The following is a 21988-nucleotide window of genomic DNA, read 5'->3' as shown; positions in this document are numbered from 1 at the left end:
AAAATCAAAAACACTGATTTCTCTTGCATTCCTATACACTAATGATGAAAACTCTGAAAGAGAAATTAAGGAAATGCTCCCATTTACCATTGCAACAAAAAGAATAAAACACCTAGGAATAAACCTACCTAAGGAGACAAAAGACCTGTATGCAGAAAACTAGATGACACTGATGAAAGAAATTAAAGATGATACAAACAGATGGAGAGATACACCATGTTCTTGGATTGGAAGAATCAACATTGTGAAAATGACTACACTACCCATGCAATCTACAGATTCAGTGCAATCCTTATCAAACTACCCCTGGCATTTTTCACAGAATTAGAAAAAAAATTTCACAATTTGTATGGAAACACAAAAGAGCCCGAATAGCCAAAGCAACCTTGAGAACGAAAAACGGAGCTGGAGGATTCAGGCTCCCTGACTTCAGACTATACTACAAACTACAGTAATCAAGACAGTATGGTACAGACACAAAAACAGAAATATAGATCAATGGAACAGGATAGAAAGCCCAGAGATAAACCCATGCACATATGGTCACCTTATCTTTGACAAAGGAGGCAAGAAATACACAATGGAGAAAAGACAGCCTCTTCAATAAGTGGTGCTGGGAAAACTGGACAGCCTCATGTAAAAGAATGAAATTAGAACACTTCCTAACACCATACACAAAAATAAACTCAAAATGGATTAAAGACCTAAATGTAAGTCCAGACACTATAAAACTCTTAGAGGAAAACATAGGCAGGACACTCTATGACATAAATCACAGCAAGATCCTTTTTGACCCACCTCCTAGAGAAGTGGATATAAAAACAAAAATAAACAAATGGGAGCTAATGAAACTTAAAAGCTTTTGCACTGCAAAGGAAACCATAAACAAGACGAAAAGACAACCCTCAGAATGTGAGAAAATATTTGCAAACGAAGCAATTGACAAAGGATTAATCTCCAAAATATAGAAGCAGCTCATGCAGCTCAATATCAGAAAAACAAACGACCCAATCCAAAAATGGGCCAAAAAGCTAAATAGACATTTCTCCAAAGAAGACGTACAGATTGCCAACAAACACATGAAAGGATGCTCAACATCACTAATCGTTAGAGAAATGCAAATAAAAACTTCAGTGAGGTATCACCTCACACCGGTCAGAATGGCCATCATCAAAAAATCTACAAACAGGGCTCCCCTGGTGGCGCAGTGGTTGGGAGTCCGCCTGCCAATGCAGGGGACGCGGGTTCGTGCCCCGGTCCGGGAGGATCCCACGTGCCGCGGAGCAGCTGGGCTCGTGAGCCATGGCCGCTGGGCCTGTGTGCCTGGAGCCTGTGCTCCACAACAGGAGAGGCCACAGCAGTGGGAGGCCCACATACAGAAAAAAAAAAAAAAATCTACAAACAATAAATGCCGGAGAGGATGTGGAGAAAAGGGAATCCTCTTGCACCGTTGGTGGGAATGTAAATTGATACAGACTCTATGGAGAACAGTATGGAGGTTCCTTAAAAAACTACAAATAGAACTACCATATGACCCTGCAATCCCATTACTGGGCATATACCCTGAGAAAACCATAATTCAAAAAGAGTCATGTACCACAATGTTCATTGCAGGACTGTTTACAATAGCCAGGACATGGATGCAACCTAAGTGTCCATCGACAGATGAATGGATAAATAAGACGTGGCACATATATACAATGGAATATTACTCAGCCATAAAAAGAAAAAAAATTGAGTTATTTGTAGTGAGGTGGATGGACCTAAAGTCTATCATACAGAGTGAAGTAAGTCAGAAAGAGAAAGACAAATACCGTATGCTAACACATGTATATGGAATCTAAAATAAACATGGTTCTGAAGAATCTAGGGCAGGACAGGAATAAAGACGCAGACGTAGAGAATGGACTCGAGGACACAGGAAAGGGGAAGGGTAAGCTGGGAAGAAGTGAGAGAGTGGCATTGACATATATATACACTACCAAATGTAAAATAGATAGCTAGTGGGAAGCAGCCGCATAGCAGAGGGAGATCAGCTTGGTGCTTTGTGACCACCTACAGGGGTGGGATAAGGAGGGTGGGAGGGAGACGCAAGAGGGAGGGGATATGGGGATATATGTACAGGTATAGCTGATTCACCTTGTTATAAAGCAGAAACTAACACAACAATGCAAAGCAATTATACTCCAATAAAGATGTTAAAAAAAAAAAAAAAGAAGCCATTGCTAGGAGGGAAAAACAAGTATCGTATATTAACGCATATATGTTGAACCTAGAAAAATGGTACAGATGAACCGGTTTTGCAGGGCAGAAATTGAGACACAGATGTAGAGAACAAACGTATGGACACCAAGGGGGGAAAGTGGCGGGGGGGTTGGTATGATGAATTAGGAGATTGGGATTGACATATATACACTAATATGTATAACATGGATAACTAATAAGAACCTGCTGTATAAAAAAATAAATAGAATAAAATTCAAAAATTCCCCCCAAAATACGTATTTTATACAGGCTGGTCTCCTGCAGCAAACATCTCTTCCAATATAACTGGGCCATTTTTTACTCACTCAAACATCTGTGTTATCAGCTGTTTAGGAGGTCATAACATTCACCTTTCCTAAATTGTTTTCTTTTGTTACTTACTTGTTGGGCATCTTTCCCAGTTTCTGAGTTTTTCTGGAAGCAGAGGTTTTAACTAAGACTTTATTTTATTTTTTAAATTTTTATTGGAGTACTGTTGCTTTACAATGTTGTGTTAGTTTCTACTGTACAGCAAAGTGAATCAGCTATAAGTATACATATATCCCCCCTTTTTTGGATTTAGGTCACCACAGAGCACTGAGTAGAGTTCCCTGTACTCTACAGTAGGTTCTCACTAGTTATCTATTTAATACATAGTATCAATAGTGTATATATGTCAGTCCCAATTTCCCAATTCATCCCACCCCCCCTTCCCCCTTGGTATCCATACGTTTGTTCTCTACATCTGTGTTTCTATTTCTGCTTTGTAAATAAGATCTTCTATACCAGTTTTTTCAGATTCCACATATATGCATTAATATACGATATTTCTTTTTCTCTTTCTGACTTACTAATTTTTAAGTTTTCACTCACTGTCCTCTGTGAACTGTAGTGACAATTCCAATTAAAATCTTTGGATTCCTGGTTAATGATGCTAGATTCTACTTCTCAGTAAATTTATATTCCCAGATATCTAAGGGCTATTAAGAAGAAGTGTGCACAAAATCCAATGGAAAAAAGGAAATGCAAACTTTCAAACCACAGGGACATTATTTGATAGGAAATCTAGTCCCTTTTAGTCAAAATGTTAGAAATAAAATTTTTGCTTAAAAAAATAATAAAACAAAATACTGTTCAGTCGTGGAGTCTGGGAGAAAGGACCCCAGCCTCGGCCAGGACTCAAGTCTCAGGTTGGGTCTGGTTACTCCTCTGTAGGTCCCCGAGGATGCCTGAGAGACCCCACATGAAGCCATGAAGCCAGGACTCCACTGACCTCCACTCTCACTTTCATTCCCGCCCTCTGCCCTGCTGACTTTTTAAATTCCATAGACCTTAAGCTTGACCCACAGTTTTTATTTTTACACGTGAAGAGTGTACCCACCACTCCCTAATTACAACCCTAAATCCCTAGGGTATAAGCAGCTGAAAGGAAATGGTAACGAGTTCCTTACCTTCAAGGTCCTCCTGATAGATTACGATTTCTTTATCTCCCTCCCAGTGGACTGCTGCAGAGAGAAAGGTCAGTGCTGAATTTGACGTCCAGAAAGCGCTGGATTCCCAGAATCACCTTTTTTTTTTTTTTTTTTTTTTGCAATACACGGGCCTCTCACTGCTGTGGCCTCTCCCGTTGCGGAGCACAGGCTCCGGACGCACAGGCTCAGCGGCCATGGCTCACGGGCGCAGCCGCTCCGCGGCATGTGGGATCTTCCCGGACCGGAGCACGAACCCGCATCCCCTGCATCGGCAGGCGGACTCTCAACCACTGCACCACCAGGGAAACCCCCAGAATCACCTTTGCATTACGATGACAGCATTCGCACTACTCTGAGGTCCTCAGAGTTGCTGTTTTGGAAGTGGTCTCAAAGAGATCCAGGGCTTCTTGGCTCTTTGTACTGGATTCAAAAGGCCACGCAGGGGGCTTCCCTGGTGGCGCAGTGGTTGAGAGTCCGCCTGCCGATGCAGGGGACGCGGGTTCGTGCCCCGGTCCGGGAAGATCCCACATGCCGCGGAGCGGCTGGGCGCGTGAGCCATGGCCGCTGAGCCTGCGCGTCCGGAGCCTGTGCTCCGAAGACCACGCAGGTAAGGAAAATGCAGTGACCCACTTAAAACCATAATTAAGGGCCCAATCCCGTTAAGGAATCTGGGTCATGTGAAATTAAAATTCAGAAAGGGAGGGGCTTGGCTTCAACGCCTTCTGAGTCTCATCATGTGTTGAAATTACAACATCAGTGGACTAAGAAAAGTCTAATTCTGAACCAATTTAACTGGATTTCAGTGAAGAGCCTTTGGAAGATGAAGCACCTTCGTTTCAAGGTGTAAATGTCAGCCTGGCATCCCCACCCCTAACGTGACCTTGACGGCCACCCGGAGCCCATGAGGCACAGCTGTGCTGTGCTCAGCTCTGAAGATGTTCTCGAGGCTCAGATACAAGATGGGGGGAAAAGAGAAAGAACAAATCACACAAAACTGCTGGAACTTGAAGTCTGCGCGCCCTACCTTGTAACGGTTTGAGGTCAAGGGGGTCGAGGGCAGCCACAGCCTCAGAGACTCTGGAAGGCCGGCTGATCCCTGCATTGTTGACAGCCCGCACGCGGAAGATGTAGGACCTTCCTTCAAAAAGTCCGGTTACGGGGTATTTACAGATCTTCACGGGGCGGTCATTGCACTGAACCCAACTGTCAGTTCCCACTTCACATCTTCAAATAAAAAATAAGAGTAGAGAATAACAACTATATCAGTCTAGTAAGTATATAGAGCTGTATACATACATTACGCACATATATTATATATATATATATCACAGTTATAACAGGAGAACATCTCCCACTGGTAAAATGAATGCTGTCGAAATATTGATTTACACAAATAGTAGTATAAATAAACTTTAAAAGACAGAGCTGTCTAGGAAATGTAGTATATACACATATACATCCCTGAGTCACAGCTGAAGCTCAATTCCCCCCTTCAAAAACATCTAGGCAAAATCTCCTCCAAAGGTTATTTCAGATCTATCCCTGACAGTTCTCTTTCAATTTACACCACAGAATCTCTGGGTGCCCCTAAGCTCCCTGGCTCGTCTGCTGCCTAGGCCCAGGAAATCAACGGTTCTTCACCCGGTGTCCCAAAGACGCATCTTTCTCCACCGGGTCACAAAGTGAGTCCTCGCTGCGAGGCTGGCTCACCATCTGCTCCAATCGCGTTAAGATGTTTCTTTCTAGAACACTTCTCATGAGGAATTTGGAAGTCTTTCGGAAATATTAAGTCCTGACCAGAAATCTGAAAGTGTAGAAAAGATTGACCTCCATTTTTCCCAGGTTGAGCAATGTCAATACAGAAACTGCATGTCAGATTCCTGCTGGCATCCTCAGCCCGACGCCACCATGCCCAGGCCCTCGTCCTCGGAGGGAGGAACGGGACTGAGCACAGACCTGCCGGCCGGAGCCCCATCCCAGCCCCAGGCTGGACCCTCAGCGGAGCCTGCAGGCCGGGCTCAGAGCAAGCCTGGAGAGGCAGGGTGGGATTTGATACTGGTGCCAGTTAGGCAAACTGAGCCTCAGCCAGCACACAACGGAATCGCGTGTGGGTACACAAGGCCCCGCCTGGCAGGTGATACTTTCCAATTACCCAGCCAGGAGTGACTAATAACCAAATAGTGAAGTTACCTATATCCCATCAAGAACGGCGTCACAAACTTGAGATTAGAGAAATACCTACACACCTCGTCCTGGGTAATACTCTTTTGAGGAACGTTTCCATCCCCAGAGGAATCAGTGGACACTCACCGATCAACAAAATAGCCGATGACCGGGCTCTCCTTGGTCGTGTTGGGTGGCTTCCAAGTTACGATGACATAATCCCGGTTTACATCGTGGCACTGCAGGTCCATGGGCGCGCCAGGGGCCCCCGTGACCAGGGGGTCAGCGTCTGGGGTGGGAGAGGAGAGGGGAGTCACATGATCAGGGTCCTGGGTGCGGGGGGGACAGCTGAGGCCAGCTGACAACTTCTTCAAACTCAGTGAGCTATCTGCTTGCTCTCCTCCCCCGCCTAGTCCTCACGCCCTTGATGGACTGGTGACGAGAGACAAACATGTACCGATGAGTCTTTAAACTCGAAACACTCTGTCCTCTATGACACACTCAGTCTGTGATTTTCCGTAAACGAATCCAAGTTGAAGTTCACCTTCTGCGGATGGCATGTCATCACATTATGTCATGTCGTCCAAAACCGACCGATGTAATGATAATAACAATGAGGCCTTTTGAACACCTGAGAGATAGTACCTTAGACACTTGTGTGTTTCAGAGTCCTCCGAAGGTCTGAGGACTTAGATTTTTTTTTCCTGCAAGTCGAGAGCACACTTTGGGTCCGTACCCATGCATCCCTTCCACAGCCAATTATGGTCACAGTGCAATTACGTTTGTTCTCAACTGTTAATTACGGCGGCACTGAAGGCCAACAGAGCTATTTAGAAAGTTAATACACGGCACATTTAATTTCCTCATGTAAAATGTGTATTTATTCAGGACCTAGGGCAGCTGGACCTTAGCAGTATAAGCACTGTACACTGCCCTGTTCCCACCTCCTCAGCATATTAAAAGCTAAGGATTTCTTCACACCAAGTCAAATATTGTCTCTCATATTCAAAGTCCTCAGAAAGTTGTCAGAACACTTAAACTCCCCATACGTGCATTGTTTTCTTCCTGCTGGCTGCGCAAGCAAGGCAATGTCAGCTACTGCATTTACTGTGCTTTCACGCGGCAAAACACCTTGCTAGAAGGCAGGCACGGAGAATGGAAGGCACATTTTAACGCCAACTGAATAAAAATGGTAAAACTTCGTGGACGTGTCTAAAACCCCAGCCTTGCAGGTTTATGCTGTCTGGTGGTGGGTGGGGGTGCTTGTTGGCACTTTTTTCTTTTAAGTTAAAATATTCCCGGATGATACAGCCTTTCCATCATGCATGGATCTAACTGAAATGGTTTGGAAAAAATAATATACTGACAGTGTTATTCCAGGCACATATAACCTGGAGCCCGAGATGGGCATACAGGTGCAGGAGACACGGAGAACAGGGCAGGTAAGGCAGGGGTGGGGAATGGAGGGCAGAGTGGCCAGGGCCGCGGGGAGAGGAAGAGGGGCGCCCCAGTCAGGAAAGCAGCCGCCGGACACCCAGAAGAGACTGGTGTCCCGGGGAGGGGCCGGCCGAGCCTCAGCCAGGAGGGGCCTCTATGCCCGAGGCTGTGCACAAGCTAGGGCCGGTACAGGGTAAGGGCTTGGCTGGGGGGCACTCGCTGCCCCGCACACAGGGCTGGGGCTTCGCAGGGGTCCAGCTCCTGCTTCCCAGAGAAGTGCCCAGGCCTCTGCGCTCTACACCTTCATTGGAGAAAGAGAGAATATTTTCTTCCAAAACTGCTGTAAGAACTTTAGATTATATATACATATGTGAATATGTATGTGTGTGTGTACACATATACATACACATATATACACCTGTATGTGTGTATACATATATACATATATATAATATTATATATAATTTTATCCATTTTATACATCCCTTACATAAAAGTATGTATATGTGACATACACATCTACACACGTATGAATATATACACCTACAAGCCTATATATGATAGGCATTTATAGATAATACATAAATATCTATGTTATACATATATGTAAAGATAAATACACGTATATATATATAACATCGACCACTGTGCCTGGGATATCACGAGCTTTGTTTTCCTTCCCATGAGTGGGATGGACAGGCTCTCATGGGCTGCTGGGAGGATGAAACATGACAACACGCGTGTCTCCTGGTGTAAACGCCCCGGAGGTGTGGCCCCCGTGGTTACTGTCTTAAACACACATGTGACTGAAGTCAGTGGTCATGACAGTGTCAATCCTTCCTGCCATGGCCCTGGCCCTGTCACAAGGCCTAATTCTTCCAGAATCAGCAGTTCGGGGCTGTTCACTCCAAGGAGTCATCCTACGAATTCCAGCAATTTCTCAGCCACAGGGACACAGAGCTCCGCCTCTGCTCCATCCCCAGTGACACCTGCTTATGTCACGGATGCAATCGGGACGCGCTCAGGAAACACCTCCCGGTGGTCAGGCCATCTCCGGGGAGCAGCTTGGGCTGCATCTGGGCCCCGTCCCACCCCACCCGTAGCCTGCGCACCTCGGACAAACAGGAAAGCGCTGTGGTCGCTGACCCCTCCCCTGGACACGATCCTCAGGGTGTAGAGACCCTCGTCGTCCTTGTTGAGGTGGCTGAAGGACAGCAAGGCCTGGCCGTCCCCAAAGAACATCTTTATCCACTTGGACTCCTTCAGCAGCACGTCTGGAAGACGGTCAAGGGAGACGGGCTTCAGGGACATGCGGGGACCTGGGGCACACGCGGAGGACAGAGGTGCCCACCAGCCTGACCCGGAGCACAAACACACACGTGGGGCTGGGGGGACCGGGACACGTGGGACAGGAGAGAGGTCAGCACACGGAGTGTGAAAGGCGGGACTCGTCTGCAAAGGGCCCTGCTGCGGCTTCGAAACGCACTTCACCCAGACGCTGACACCAGGAAGTCCCCCACCAGCGTTCCTTAGAAATTAATAACACAGTGCCAACAAACCAGTCAAAAGGCAACGAAACCAAAGAGGCAAATTTCGGGAGAAGAAAGGGAAGTGACGAAAAATACTCAACACTGGATATCAAGGAGACACAAAATAAAATCATGAGAAATTATTGTTCACCTACTGATTTGCCAACATCCATAACTGCAAAGTGCAGAGAGGACAGCCTGTCAGGTGCAGCCTTGAGCCTGCCTGTTCCATTCGAATCGGCCAAGACTATGAAACTGCGGGTCCCCAGAATCCCGGGCACTTCCTAGTCACGGGAACACCTTCTAAGATCCATGCCAACATCCTCTGGGAATGTTAGGAGAACTCTCCTCGAATCCATTTCATTTCCAGAAAGGGTAACTTAGAATCTTAGAACTTAACTCTTAAATTAGAATTGCAAAGGGTAAATTTATCTCCTTTGCCACCACAAAGAGGCTCTCTCCCTTCCTCTCTCCCTCCCGGACCATGAAGATCAGACACAACTATCCTATTCCAACCGAAGAGCACAAGCCCAGTGCCCTCGGATCCCAGCAGCGGACTCCCGGGGGTTGCAAGGTCACAGGCATCTCCTCTGCACCTGGGACGCGTACCTGTTCCTCTCCTCTGCGCTTGGGCCCAGGGGTCCCCCTCCCCCTCCGCCAGCTCAGAGCTCTTCTCATCTGTCAACGGCCTATTTTTTCTTTCCATAAAGCTCTCCATCATCACCGCAAACCTGCTTTCTTGGCTAACTTTAACAGTGCGCGGGGCCAATGCCATGCGTTTGGCAAATTATCACAGCCTGTTCTGGGACAGTCCTTATACTTTACAGAGGCTCTGCTTTACCATTTTGTGTATTTTCCCCAACTGGATTATAAACACCTTATGGGCAGGAATGGCGTGTGACTCTGTGCTATTCTGCATTGGGTTAGGCCCTGAATAAACACAGGCGGAATGTTCTGTGACTGAATCCATAGGGAGCAAGCTCCCTCAGAAGCAGCAGCCAGAGATGAAGCTCCCTTCCACAGTCTACCCACACACACCACACACACACACACACACGCACACGCACACGCCACACATACACACACACACACGTCTCACACACACACACACGTCTCACACACACACACACGTCACACATACACACACACACACACCACACAGCTGCACAGGGCAGCCCATGCTGGCTGGCGGAAGCAGTGGAGCAGGGCCCCGGGAATGGGGGGTCCCAGCCCTGCCACTTCCCGGAGGTCGGGGGTAGGGCGAGGAAGCTCCTTGTCTCAGCTGTCCACGTATGAGGGGGTTGACAACACTTCCCTCCCAAAGACCTGACGAAAATCAAGTGAGTTATCACACTCACAACAGAGTCGGGACGCAACAAGCGCTAATAAGCGGTAGCCGCCGTTCCAGCAGAGGAAAAACAGAGAGACACAGACAGCCCGCTCATTCCTCCCAATCACACGGAGACCCCCTTTATGGACCCCCATGGCTCATCTACCTCCAGGCCTCCCTGCTAACCCCATTCCCAGGGAAGTTCAAGGTCAACGCGTGTCCAATCTGCCCCAGGCTCGCCTGCTTTGCTGCCCGCGGCTGTCACGGAGGTGGAGAAAGCGCCAGGTCAACACTAAGGCTCAAAACTCACCATGACCCCAGTGAGGCCGGGGTCCGAGCCCAAGCACGGCGGGTGTGGGGGCAGAGCGTGCAGGAGGCCGCGACACTCACCGTCCCGGTACCACTCGGCCCGCGGCTGCACCCGCTTCAGGTCCGGCGTCACCAGCAGCGTGCACTTGAGAGCCAGCGTCTCGCCTTCCCTCCGGAAGGTGACGCCGAATTTCTCCAGAAACTGGACGTCGAAGTGCATGTGCGGGATCACGGAGGGCAGGGGCACTGCACGGGGCAGAGGGCGCGGTCACACAGCGGGCCGGCTGGGCAAAGCGGGCCCCTCACCACCGCCTGCGCTCGCATCCTCACGGGCTGCGCTGTGGCCCGAGCGCCTGTGTCCCCCCCGTTCTCAGGTCGAAGCCCCGCCCCACGGTGTGAAGATACTGGGGGTCGCCATCGGGTGATTAGGCTGGATGAGGTCGTGGAGGTGGGGCCCGGGATGGGGTCCGTGCCCTTGTAAGGAGAGGACGAGACCACAGCCCTTTCTCTCAGCTCTTCATGAGGACACGGCGTCCCACACCTGCTAGCTGGGACGCGGTGTCCTCTCCCTGGTGGGCGTCTCGCCCTTGGACCTCCAGCCTCCAGAACTGAGGGAAGTAACTGTGTGATGTTCAAGACCCAGGTGTGCTGTTTGTTATGTGCCCGAGCTGACTCAGCCACTCCTGAAGAATCAGAAAACCAGCGTGGAGTGGAATCTGGTCATTTGTGCCAAAGGAGGATGGAAGGCGGAGTGAGCAGGGGGTGCGTGCTCTGAGCCACGTGCAAAGCGTAAAGGGTTTAAATTCTGCATCGGCCCCAAGATGTGTGAGCCCCTGAATCCATGGCAGCGACGGTCAGCACACCGGCACCAGCCAGGAGAAAGGGCCTTTTGCAATACAGCTTGAAAAGAGATCTGATACTTAGAAAATATTTTTCAATGATATGCTATGTCACTACACATTTTTCTGCATCAAGAAGGAACATAATCAACTTACCTGTGATCGGGAGCCCCACAGAATGCAACGGCTCCTCGTCACCTCGGAATCCTGCAAGACAACTGACGATCACGGCGGAGAAAGAGGACAGAAGGTGGGGAGACAGTGCCCCATCCCCGCAAGACGGCAGACTCACTTCTCACCACCACCGCCGCATTGGTGGACACCTGTCCGTGCACGTTTGTCGCCACCGCCGAGTAGGTCGCAGTATCGTCAAAGTCCGCCCTTGCAGGGAAAAAAGCAAGACAGCGTCCTGAACGTGCTGTCGGGGGCCGGCCTGGTCTCTGAGAGTCAGTGACCCGAACTCGAGCACAGCCTTCCTCGACAGCAGCTCGTGTGACCTGGACCCCCGGTTCGTGAGTGATTTGTTTGAGAGCAGTGCCAGCTCTGCCCTCGGAGCGAGGTATTAACTACAGACACGGGCGACGTCTGATCCCGTACGATGCCTTGGCTTTGGCTTTGCGGGGGAAGACAGTGTACTAGCACTTCTGGAAATGCTGAACCGTACTCTCAGAGAGAAGCTTGTATTCCCTCTGGTTCCGTTTGTCTTCCTGCAGCATCCGTGGTTTTATCTTGTCAATGGGCAGCTCCAATCGCCTCAACCTCCAGGAGAATCAACCCCACCTCCCTCCCCACCAGGAGTTCCCTGCACAGAACCCCCCAAAGCAATGGGATCGCCCAGACAGGAAGCACCCACTCGTGGGCATAACGAAGGTGCCTGGACTGGACCCACCTGAGGCCTCCGGGCCCGGAGCGTCGTGAGGGACGCGTGTCCACCCCCGGGAAGGACAATGGCCCAGGGACCGCGGAGCCCAGTTTCTCAGGGGTGGGGCTCCTCAGCTCCCCACGTCCATCCCACGGAAGCCAAAGCTTAGCTTCTGGCTGTGAACTGTCTTCCCACCAGCTTCCCCCCAAAACTTGACGTGAGGACTCTTACTCAACTGACTCTCTGCTAGTTACTTTCCGTTGGCTACTCTGTATAAAAGTCTCAAGTGCCCAGCAAGACAGTACTATTACCCTATTCACTTGGAGAGAAAGTAGAGCCTTTAAGAAGTTGGGTAAACAAGGTCCACAAAACTCTGAACTCTGCAGCTTTCTGGGCCTTCTGCCATCTCTCCAGGCATGGGCATCACAGGCATAGTGACAAAAACACAGAAAAAGTTTACTCAGACTTCACGTTTAGATGCTTTAAGCGTCCAGTGACCCAGAGACAAACCCATTCTTTGGAAGCCCTTCGTCATCTTATTGTATTTTCTATTCCACCTGGAGCTGAACATAGTTTCTTTGACCAAAATATACAGTGTCTCCAAGAAACGAGAGAGAACATTTCAGGGACCCACGCTGCCTGGGAAGAACCCCGTCCCTGCCCCGACGAGGTTCTAATCCAGTTCCACTGCGCCCGGCGATGCCACCTGGCCTCCTGTCACGGCCGCTGCTCAAGGGAGAGAGAGCCGCTACCGCAGATGTTCAAACCAGTGCATTACGGTCAGGCCAACCTCAAGGCCCCTCAACAAAACTGCAGCTCTAGCCTGAACGCATCACATTCGTTTGCCTTGCCGTGCCATTTCCACATACACTGTGGGTACAGCGTATCGCCAGGGGCAGAGTAAGAGTGACGGTACAACACGTAAAAATCCCGTAACCATAACACGGACGCTTTCCCCATCACTGGCCATTAATGTTCTCTGCTGATCTCCACACACACTGAGCATGCGCGTACACACACACACACACACACACACACACACACACACACACACACACACCAAACAGGCCACAGCAGCTACCTCTGGGAACACGGCTAGGGCTGGGGGTCGAGGGACGAGTGGAGAATTTCTTCTCTTCCATAACCTTAGGCTTCGCTTGGATTTTTTTTAACCTTGCCCTTGGGTTATTTCTTCTAAACAATGAAACCACTGTGTTTTCATAAAAGCATTCTTCAAACAGGAAGTATTCTTCTGGGATTAGCCCTACAACTTGCTCTACAAAGATCCCTCCCCACTAGGGGGACTCACCCTCCCTGCAGACCGGAGGGTTGGGCCGCCCACGGGCATGGGCTGGGGAGTCGGGAGCCAGAACAATGCAGGGGAGAGGCAAAGGCTCCTGTACAGACTGCCGCACCAAATCCCCCGACCTGGAGGCTGGGATGGAACCTGACTGTGACACAGACTCAGAAGTAGGAGCCGTAAGGCAAAAACAGACACCCCACCCAGAGCCGACAGACGGGGCAGCCCAGCACAGGAAGTGGCCCTCCCCCTGCTGGACCTGAACCAAGGCTGTCCCCGGGCCCAGCTGGTCAGCGTCGCTACCCACTGCTGAGTGAGGAGGTTACTGGTGCCTGAAGGACATCGAGTGCTCGAGAAGACCGTGCACAGACGTCACTCAGAGTGTGTCCATCCGTCACCATAAACCTGTTTCCGTCTTCTTCAATACCTCCCTCAAAGGCCTTTCTGGATGTTACTTAGTCTCGGTAGTCTCCAGTGCCCCACAGTTTTCAAACCAAATCTCCCAAACGTGCTACCAATTTCTTCTTCAATATGAATTTCAGCAGTTTTTTAAAACAACAGTAGCAACACGCCCTGGACACACCACGCACTGGCCATTCACTGAAGCCCAGACACAGCTCCGTGCCGCACGCGACGGCCCTCAGGCAGAGCTGCTCACGCCTTCCCTGCTTAACTGAATTACACTCTGAGATTTCAAGGTCAAACTTAATGTTCCCATTTGCGACCACTAATCGCTGTGAATCAGGACTTTTCTTCAATATTGTGCAAATCAGAATAAAAGCCGGGGCAAAATTATGTTTACTCGGACTATTACAGGACTGCAGTCGTCAGCCGCAAGTTCTGATTTCAGGTCTGTGCCCTCATCAGGCCAGCCTGATAAGTCTCATCTACTGACTTCCGTTGCGGAGCACAGGCTCTGGACGCGCAGGCTCAGCGGCCATGGCTCACGGGCCCAGCCGCTCCGCGGCATGTGGGATCTTCCCGGACCGGGGCACGAACCCGTGTCCCCTGCATCGGCAGGCGGACTCTCAACCACTGCGCCACCAGGGAAGCCCTACTGACTCTTTAACAAATAAATAGTATGTATTTAAAACTTCTCAAATACGTTTATTGAATACCTACACTTTACTTGGGGGACACTGACGATTAAAATAAAACAATGCATTTGAAAACACTCTGCAACTGTATAGTACTGTATGAACTGTATATATTATTAATTGAAATGTATAGCTGAATTCTTGGACTGAAGTTCAAAAGAGGTTCCCTTTCCCTCCCCGGAGAAGGTCCTCTCCTTTGCCTTTACATTCCAATGAAACAGCACGGATTTCTAAGCGTTTTGAGAACCGCAGTGAATCGCTCTCCATCATTTCTTAGCTGAGGACAGCTGGAGGAACCCAAGAAGGAGGCTTGTGACGCAAAGAAGGGGCAGAAGAAGCCCTAGGCACCAAGCCCACCTGGACAGCAGCATCTCCCGCCGGAGTCTGAGCTGCTCTTCAGTTGACTCACAGAATTAGGACCCCGGAGGCAGACGTACCTAACACTCTAGCGCTGATAGCTGGTCAGGTAACTAGTTAGCACTTGGTACTTAGCAGGAGGGACCAGGCTGGGGAAAAGGTGCCTTGGAGGCAGGATCTTGGTGCACCACACACGTGCACACCTGTTCACGTGCACCTATGCCGAAGAGAGGTTCCACGGGGTCGTCTGATTTGTAAAGAAGCCCATGCCCCCTAAAAACCTCCAGACCCACTGATTTACTGCTACAGAGCCCAGGCAGGGCGCACCCGGCTGAGGGAGGATGCAGGCGAGAGTTAGAACTTCCGGTTATGCTAACTTTTGTCTCGTTCTTTTTGCACATCTCTTTTGTAAATGTTTTACATTCTATAAAATACAGTAGAACATATACGGATTATAAATAAACACACGTGCATGTACTGGGGGAGGGTTCATATATATTTGTTGGCTGCCCTTGCAGTGGGTGGGCTGCAGGAAGCATGGCGCCTGGGGACACCGGACAGAGGACACAGCAAGGGACCAGGCAGGCAGGACTTTGCCCAACTTAAAATTCTGCTCACAGGTCACTTGGAGACCCACATGCCTGACCCACAGCCCAGGGGCCCCCAATCTTCCTCTCCTGCCCGAGGCCATGCTAGGAGAAGCACTTTGCCAGCCCACAGAGTCTATTTCGAGCCTCTACTTCATGCTGTCAGAAATTGCAAGTGAGTGATTAAGGGGCAAACGGGTTTATTTTCTGTTTGGACCTCATCCCAGAATAGGCAGAGGTGGTATCCTTTGGTCTCAATTTTTACAAACTTCCATGGGGCACGTTTGCAGCCCAAAGTCTCCATCTGAAGTGCTCCCAAAACCACTCCAGGGGAGAAACTAATAACACTTCATCTATTTTCAAGAGGGGCAGGCAAACGTTTAAGTGGCACATGAACTTCTCTTGTGTAGTCAGGCCCCATGTACTCAAACTCTTAAGCGGTGTTAACATGGGATTTACAACTTAATTCAAAGTAGAATTTGAATATCAAAGTCTAAAAATAAAGTGCAAGAAGAGATTAGCCCTGGAGTCGCCCTGCGAGGAGTGGGGAGTGCAGAGAGGTGAGGTTAGAATAAAACACAAGAGAGGATGTTCTAAGCACCTTTATAAAAACACGAGAGCAGCATGAAAATTCTTTGAAGAAATAGAACTCACCCTATGAGTCCCAAGAGAAAATCTTATGAGCGTATAAAATCGTTATCAATTACAGCTTAAATTCGAACAGTACCAAAGGGAACTAAGCTCTCTTTTCGGCACTTCAAGAATTCGGCGACAGTGGCCAAAGAATATTCATAGGAATAAATGTCACTCTTGTAACAGAAAGAGCTCATTCCCCAGCCAGTGGAGCAAAGGAGCCAACACTAAGCTCACCACTTAGCCAGCCACAGGTCAGATGATGGTAACTCAGCAGTTTGGAATGAACAGCTGAGGTCAGCTGTAATTTGCGGGCTTCCCCCTGGCTCTTTTTTCTGAAGACTCTCTACATTTCATCTGTTAAGAATGTCCCAATGTGGGTAAGAATACTGAGAGAAAAGTTAGTCTCAAAAATTTCCTTGTCCCAAATGCCTTAACTCTTGGCAAGCTGAGGCAAACTCCAAGTAATATATCTGAGGATACCTGGATATATTGGGGCCTCACTGATTTAGTTCCCATGGTTCAAAGCTTCTCTTATTCCCAGTACAAATTTAAAAGTTGCCAACATAGTGTGAACAGGACTTTTTCATACTTGAGAAAGGGAATTCGTTTCTCTTTTCAAAACGATGACTAAAATTCAGCTTGCAAACGAACCAGTTGCTAGGGCACCCCAGGTTAGAAAAGAGTCACCCCACACACACACCAAATAAAAATACTCTTCAAAAGAAGGAAAGTTTCTCTTTCTAGATAGTATGGCTTACTGCCTGTGGAAATTTCTGGAAATTTTGGAAATTGAAGGAAAGTGGGATGCCTAGACCCCGCCCACTCTCAGCCTTCCGCACCCCAGCTGACGCAGGAGCCCCCAACCCTGGGGCTGATTCCGACCCCTCTTTTTCACTGACACCCACATCCAATCCATCAGCAGATCCTACTGCTCTAACTTCAAAATCGGTCCCCGCCCACCTCACTGGTTCCACCTCATCCACGGCGGTCCAAGCCCCACCATCGTTCTTGAATTTCGGCCAAGCCGCCCAAGTCTGCCCTACTATCCGTTCGCAGTCAGTGACCCTCTGGAAACAGATCTTTCACTTCCCCTTTGCCCCCAGTAACAGCCTTGTGACGGTTACAGGGTCCGGGGTGATCTTCACGGCGCTGGCGACATCTCTACCCTTCTGTCCTATGACTCCCACCAACTGCTGCAGCCCTGGGGTCCTGAAGCTCCTTCTCGGAGCCTCCGCCCCACGCATGTGTCCCCTCGTCCATCCCCTTAGATGTCTTCTCCTCTAAGGCCTGCCTGGCCCCCCTTTAACACCACACCCGCCCCAGCACCAGGCCATATGCCCCGACCCCTGCACCCAGCATCGTCACCCTGATCTACTGTGTGATTCCCTTTTTATTACACTTAAGGCTTGCCGCCATGTTCTGGACCTCCAAGTCAGGAATCGAGGTTTTGGTCGCTTTAACACAAGTTCCTAGACTGTGGGGCACATAGTAGGTTCTCAATAAACAGTGCCAGTGGGGCCCATGGGGCCAGGGCCTCCAGCTTTTCTAAACAGCCTCAAATTTACCTAGAGAAACAAGGCTATGACTCGACACAAATCTTAATCTTAACTGTAACCTGTTAGCCTCTGTCTTAATTAATCTGCATAATGTTACGATCTTTTTGTAAAAAATAAAAGCTGTGTGTACAGAAAAGCAGAGAGCAAATGAACAGCGGAATCTCACTTCTGTGAAAGAAAAATCAAAACGTGCTTGTACGGTTCTACACGTGTGTTGTGTAAGGGAAACGGCAGTGCTGTAAGTACACCAAAATACCGACCCTGGAGGTTGGAAATATGGATGAACTTTACCTTTTCTTAGTTATCTGTATTTACTGCATGTTTTCAATTTGCTACGAGAATAAAATAAAGGTCATATTTCCCTGAAGAGTCGCGCTTAGGAACCGTTGCCCAAACCTGCAGGAGATGCAGCCCGGCTGCTGAGCAGGCTGTGAGGGTGTCTGTGTGTTTCCCCGCGGCCCTCACACCTGGCACTGCCGTCCTTCCTTAGGCCATTTTCTCCTTTCGTTCCCAGCACAGGAGCCCCGCAGAACCAACCACTGAATCCACATCCCTCTGGCCTGACCCCAAGGAAACAAAGGGAAGCCTCTACCACCCATATTTAACTCAGAAACACCAGGAACGTCACGTGGAAGTCAGATGTGCTGTGAGCTGCCCGCCGCTTCTGTGTTTGGGAGGCTGCTCACCTGGGCAGGTGCTGGGGCGCGGCCGTGCCCGCCAAGCCCTTACCTGTTGATCTCCAGCGTGTGCACCCCGTACTTGCTCTCAATCCTGTACTTTCCCGGCTCCCCTGCCTGGCAGACCAAGCTGCCGTCTTTATACCTGAAAGAGGGAAACACCTGTCTGAGCATAAAGGCCGACTGGCTGTTTTGCACGTGTCCCCACCTTCCTGTTTCCCATCCCCCGCCGCCCCTCGTGGGCGGGCGGGCGCGTGCGCGCGCGCACACACACACACACACACACACACACACACACGCAGCACATTTTCGCTCTGCTTCTGCCTGATTCACCACTCGGATTGCAGGGCGGGAGCAGCTACGGGAAAGGTTCAGAGCCCACTCTTGGCTGTTTAAGGGGAGGTGGCTCTTGCAGAACTCAGACTACCTGGGCAACCCTCAACCTGCATGGGACAGAGCGTGGGCCAAAGGTCCCCTGGAACTTGTCAGGAACTCTGGATACATCACTCCAAGGACAAAACGTAACCAGTGCTGGTTAGGCCCTGGTCCAGCCTCTGGAGGGAGGCCGCAGTGTAGCCGGAGTGCACGTGGAGAGACCCAACTGCTCTGCACCCTGCCTGGAGGAGGCTGGCCTCGGTGTCCCCCCAGGACAGCAGGGCCACGGCTCCCCCTAGGGCAAGGGTGGGCGGCTCTCAGCCTCCCCGGCCCGCCTCGTGAGCAGCCAGAGGGCGGAGGCACTACTTTTCTGCTCTACTGCTGAGAGCCCTAACCCAGGACGCATGTGAAAGCACAATGTTGTGGCCAACGACAGACCCTGGGGACTTGGTACCAGCAAGTGGGAAAATAAATGAATATACAAGTGAGTTTTAGCAACATACGTTGAAACTAAAAGTGTCGTCGGTGGGGCTTATTTAATTTTCAATGTCACAAGGCTCAAGGAACCCTCTCACTGTGGTTCCAGAGCCTTGGAGTTTAGGGTCTCCACTTACATGAGTAAAAGCAGAGCTGCAGGTAAACACAGGTCATTTCCGGGAACCTGGTTTTCAATAAAAGTCCTCTGGAAAATCATTTGGCTCAATTGCACTAAAATGAAAACGCCTGCCTAGGATTTCCAGGGGCCTCTCCGTGTTTTCATGCACGCATTTCCTGGTGAGTTTCAAGAGCATTGGTCCCCGGAGTAGGTGCCGCGCGCTCCCTGCAGGTGGATCTTCTCCACCCGCTCAGGTGACTCAACGGCTGCAGATCCTTCAAAGGAAGAGCAGTGGGGCCTCCGCCCCTGGGAGGCGCCCCCACTCACCACTGCACCACGGGGGTTGGGAAGCCCTGCACGGTGAAGCACAGCTTGACAGACATCTGTTCCCAGATGGTGTGTGACCGGAGCTGCACCAGGATCTCAGGGGCTCTGCTCAGCCGCTCCTCACGTGAGTGCCTCTCCCAGGCCAGCCTGTCGTCCTGCCCAGGGAAGCAGCACGTCAGGGTGCCAGGGGCGCGAGGCTCCCGCCACCAGGCCCGCGGGCATCGTGCTGACGGCACAGCTGCACCCGGCACCCGCCCACCCCTACCGTGTGCTGCAGGGCGTATCTGTCCACGTGCTGCAGGGCGTATCTGTCCAGCTTGTCCCGGGCATGGGTGCGGGCCAGGTGCACGTCCTCCTCCAGCTGGGCCAGCTCGCTGAGGAAACGCTCCCGCTTGGCCTCCCCATAGGAAGCCACCAGTGACTGGTACCTGCAGAAGCCAAGACGCCACAGTATTCTCGGGACACGTGCAAAGGGCATGTGGTCACTGAGGGCCTGGGACCAGACACGCGGTCCCCGGGGACTTCTTAAGTGGGCTCGAGGAGAGGGCGGGAGAGAAGCTACTTCTGCTTCTTTTGCAAGCTCTCCTCTGTGCGGCGACACACAGGACCCACTCGTTTTCCTTAGAGGCTGCCGTCTCTGAGTGAATTTAAGACTGAAGTGAAGCCTTCTGAACTAATAGATTCAAATTAAGAAATAAGTCTGTATTCTAGAAAAAGTAAAAGGATACAGCCAGCAGCTTCTTAACCTGTCGGGGCAGAGAAACGAGGGGCACCTCCTTTCCGGCCCGAGGGCCACCTCTGTGGGCTCCGCAGGTTACATCCTGGCACTGCCCGGCCCAGCGGTGCGTCCAGCCACCCTGTCACCCCTCCCCGGCCCCATCCCCTCCTTCACCACCGCGTTCCCGAGGCCCCGGCAGAGCCAGAGGCTTGCTGTTCCCTGGGCTGCCTGGGAAGGGAAAACGACAGCATCAAGTGTGTAGCCGGGGAGGCGGGGACCAGGTGGACGCGGCTCATAAAGGTGGGGTGTCAGACTGGAGGACTTTCTGCTCTGTGTGGCCCAGCGGCGTGGGGAAAGCCGTCCTAGAACCCGGGCAGCTCCCCCCCATCCCCAGCCTCTCCAGCAGCCCTGACTACCAGTCGGCGCTTCTCCAGACACAGCGCAAATCGCAGGCCTGGTGTCAGGTGTCCGGGAAGTTGGAGATTGAACACAGAGTTTCAGGAAACTCTGCAGCTTCTTCAGGCAGAGCCGTGGAGACAGGAACTATAATAAAAGCTAAAGCCCGAGCCAGTGTTCATTCAGCCTCGCCTTCACTTCCGACCAGCCCAGCCCAGCCCACACCTGCCTGCGTCCCCTCCCCGGACACATACCCACAATCTCCTCGCTGCTTAGAGGTCGTCTCCTCGCCCCTCCGGCCTTTCCCCACACCCTCTGCTCATGGTGATTCTCCACGGAGGAGAACAAGCGTCTAGGCTTTTAGGCACGGGTGCACACACATCACGTCACCCTAATCCCAACTGCCCGGCTCCCCTTCACTCATGGAGCCACACGCACAGAAATGATTTTGTAGGTCCCGGTGGGAGAAACAGCGAGCGCCTTGCTAAGAGGGCTCACAGGAACCAAGCTTTCCTGTCTGCAGTGAATCCCACTAAATGACGGCATAAGCAAAGGCAAATCTCTATTTGTGCCGCAAACTGTCCTGATACGCTTAAAGGATCAGAAGCCCCACCTGGACCTCGTTTAGAATGTCTATATGAATGGCACTTGTCAATAGCACCGCCAGTCCCGAAGGTTTTATAATAAATATTAGAACTAGAATTGCTCCCCCTGGCCGGCCCAGCCCCAAATACTGTGATCTGGGACATTGAGAAGGCACCCCTGCTAGTCTGTGATGGGGTGACTGTGACACTGCCCCCTTAGGCAGAATGACGTCACTCATCGTGCATTTGCCCTAAAGACAAGCCCCTCGGACAGCTGCATAACGCAGGGAGGCCCACTTCTCCCAGGACAGAAGTAGAGGCATCAAAGGGGCATTTCCAATCCCCTGTATCTTCCAGGAGGACATTTCCAGACCCTTCAGGGCACGCCGATGCCTCATAGGTATTTATTTTACGTGAAGACTCAGCTTAACTCAAACTGATGAACCCATAACTTCATCTCTCTCCAAGGACCGATTTGTCCTGTAGGTTAAACTCATATCTGCCACAGGAGGTAAGGAATAAATACGTACTTTCAGGAAGGCCAGCAAGAGTAGTGAATTATCCTAATAAGGACTGGAATTCATCGAACTCCTCAAAT

At 50.5% G+C, this 21988-nt stretch overlaps 1 protein-coding gene across 1 annotated transcript in view; it reads right to left on the bottom strand.

Annotated features, from left to right (window-relative positions):
* Positions 1-21988, bottom strand: part of MYOM2 (myomesin 2) — a 73505-nt gene that overhangs the window by 48464 nt on the left and 3053 nt on the right. The window contains exons 3-12 of the mRNA XM_065899870.1: positions 19985-20120; positions 19693-19847; positions 18448-18540; positions 11616-11704; positions 11480-11530; positions 10566-10730; positions 8429-8590; positions 6027-6168; positions 4741-4940; positions 3696-3749 (exon numbers count right to left, since the gene is read on the bottom strand). Of these exons, the coding sequence (XP_065755942.1) occupies positions 3696-3749; positions 4741-4940; positions 6027-6168; positions 8429-8590; positions 10566-10730; positions 11480-11530; positions 11616-11704; positions 18448-18540; positions 19693-19847; positions 19985-20120 (1247 nt within the window). The remainder of the gene's footprint in view (positions 1-3695; positions 3750-4740; positions 4941-6026; positions 6169-8428; positions 8591-10565; positions 10731-11479; positions 11531-11615; positions 11705-18447; positions 18541-19692; positions 19848-19984; positions 20121-21988) is intronic.

This window comes from Phocoena phocoena, chromosome 21, assembly GCF_963924675.1.
Source record: "Phocoena phocoena chromosome 21, mPhoPho1.1, whole genome shotgun sequence".
Classification (NCBI taxonomy): Eukaryota; Metazoa; Chordata; class Mammalia; order Artiodactyla; family Phocoenidae; genus Phocoena; species Phocoena phocoena.
Note: the sequence above shows the minus strand (reverse complement) of the source record. Positions and strands in the feature narration are given on the sequence as shown.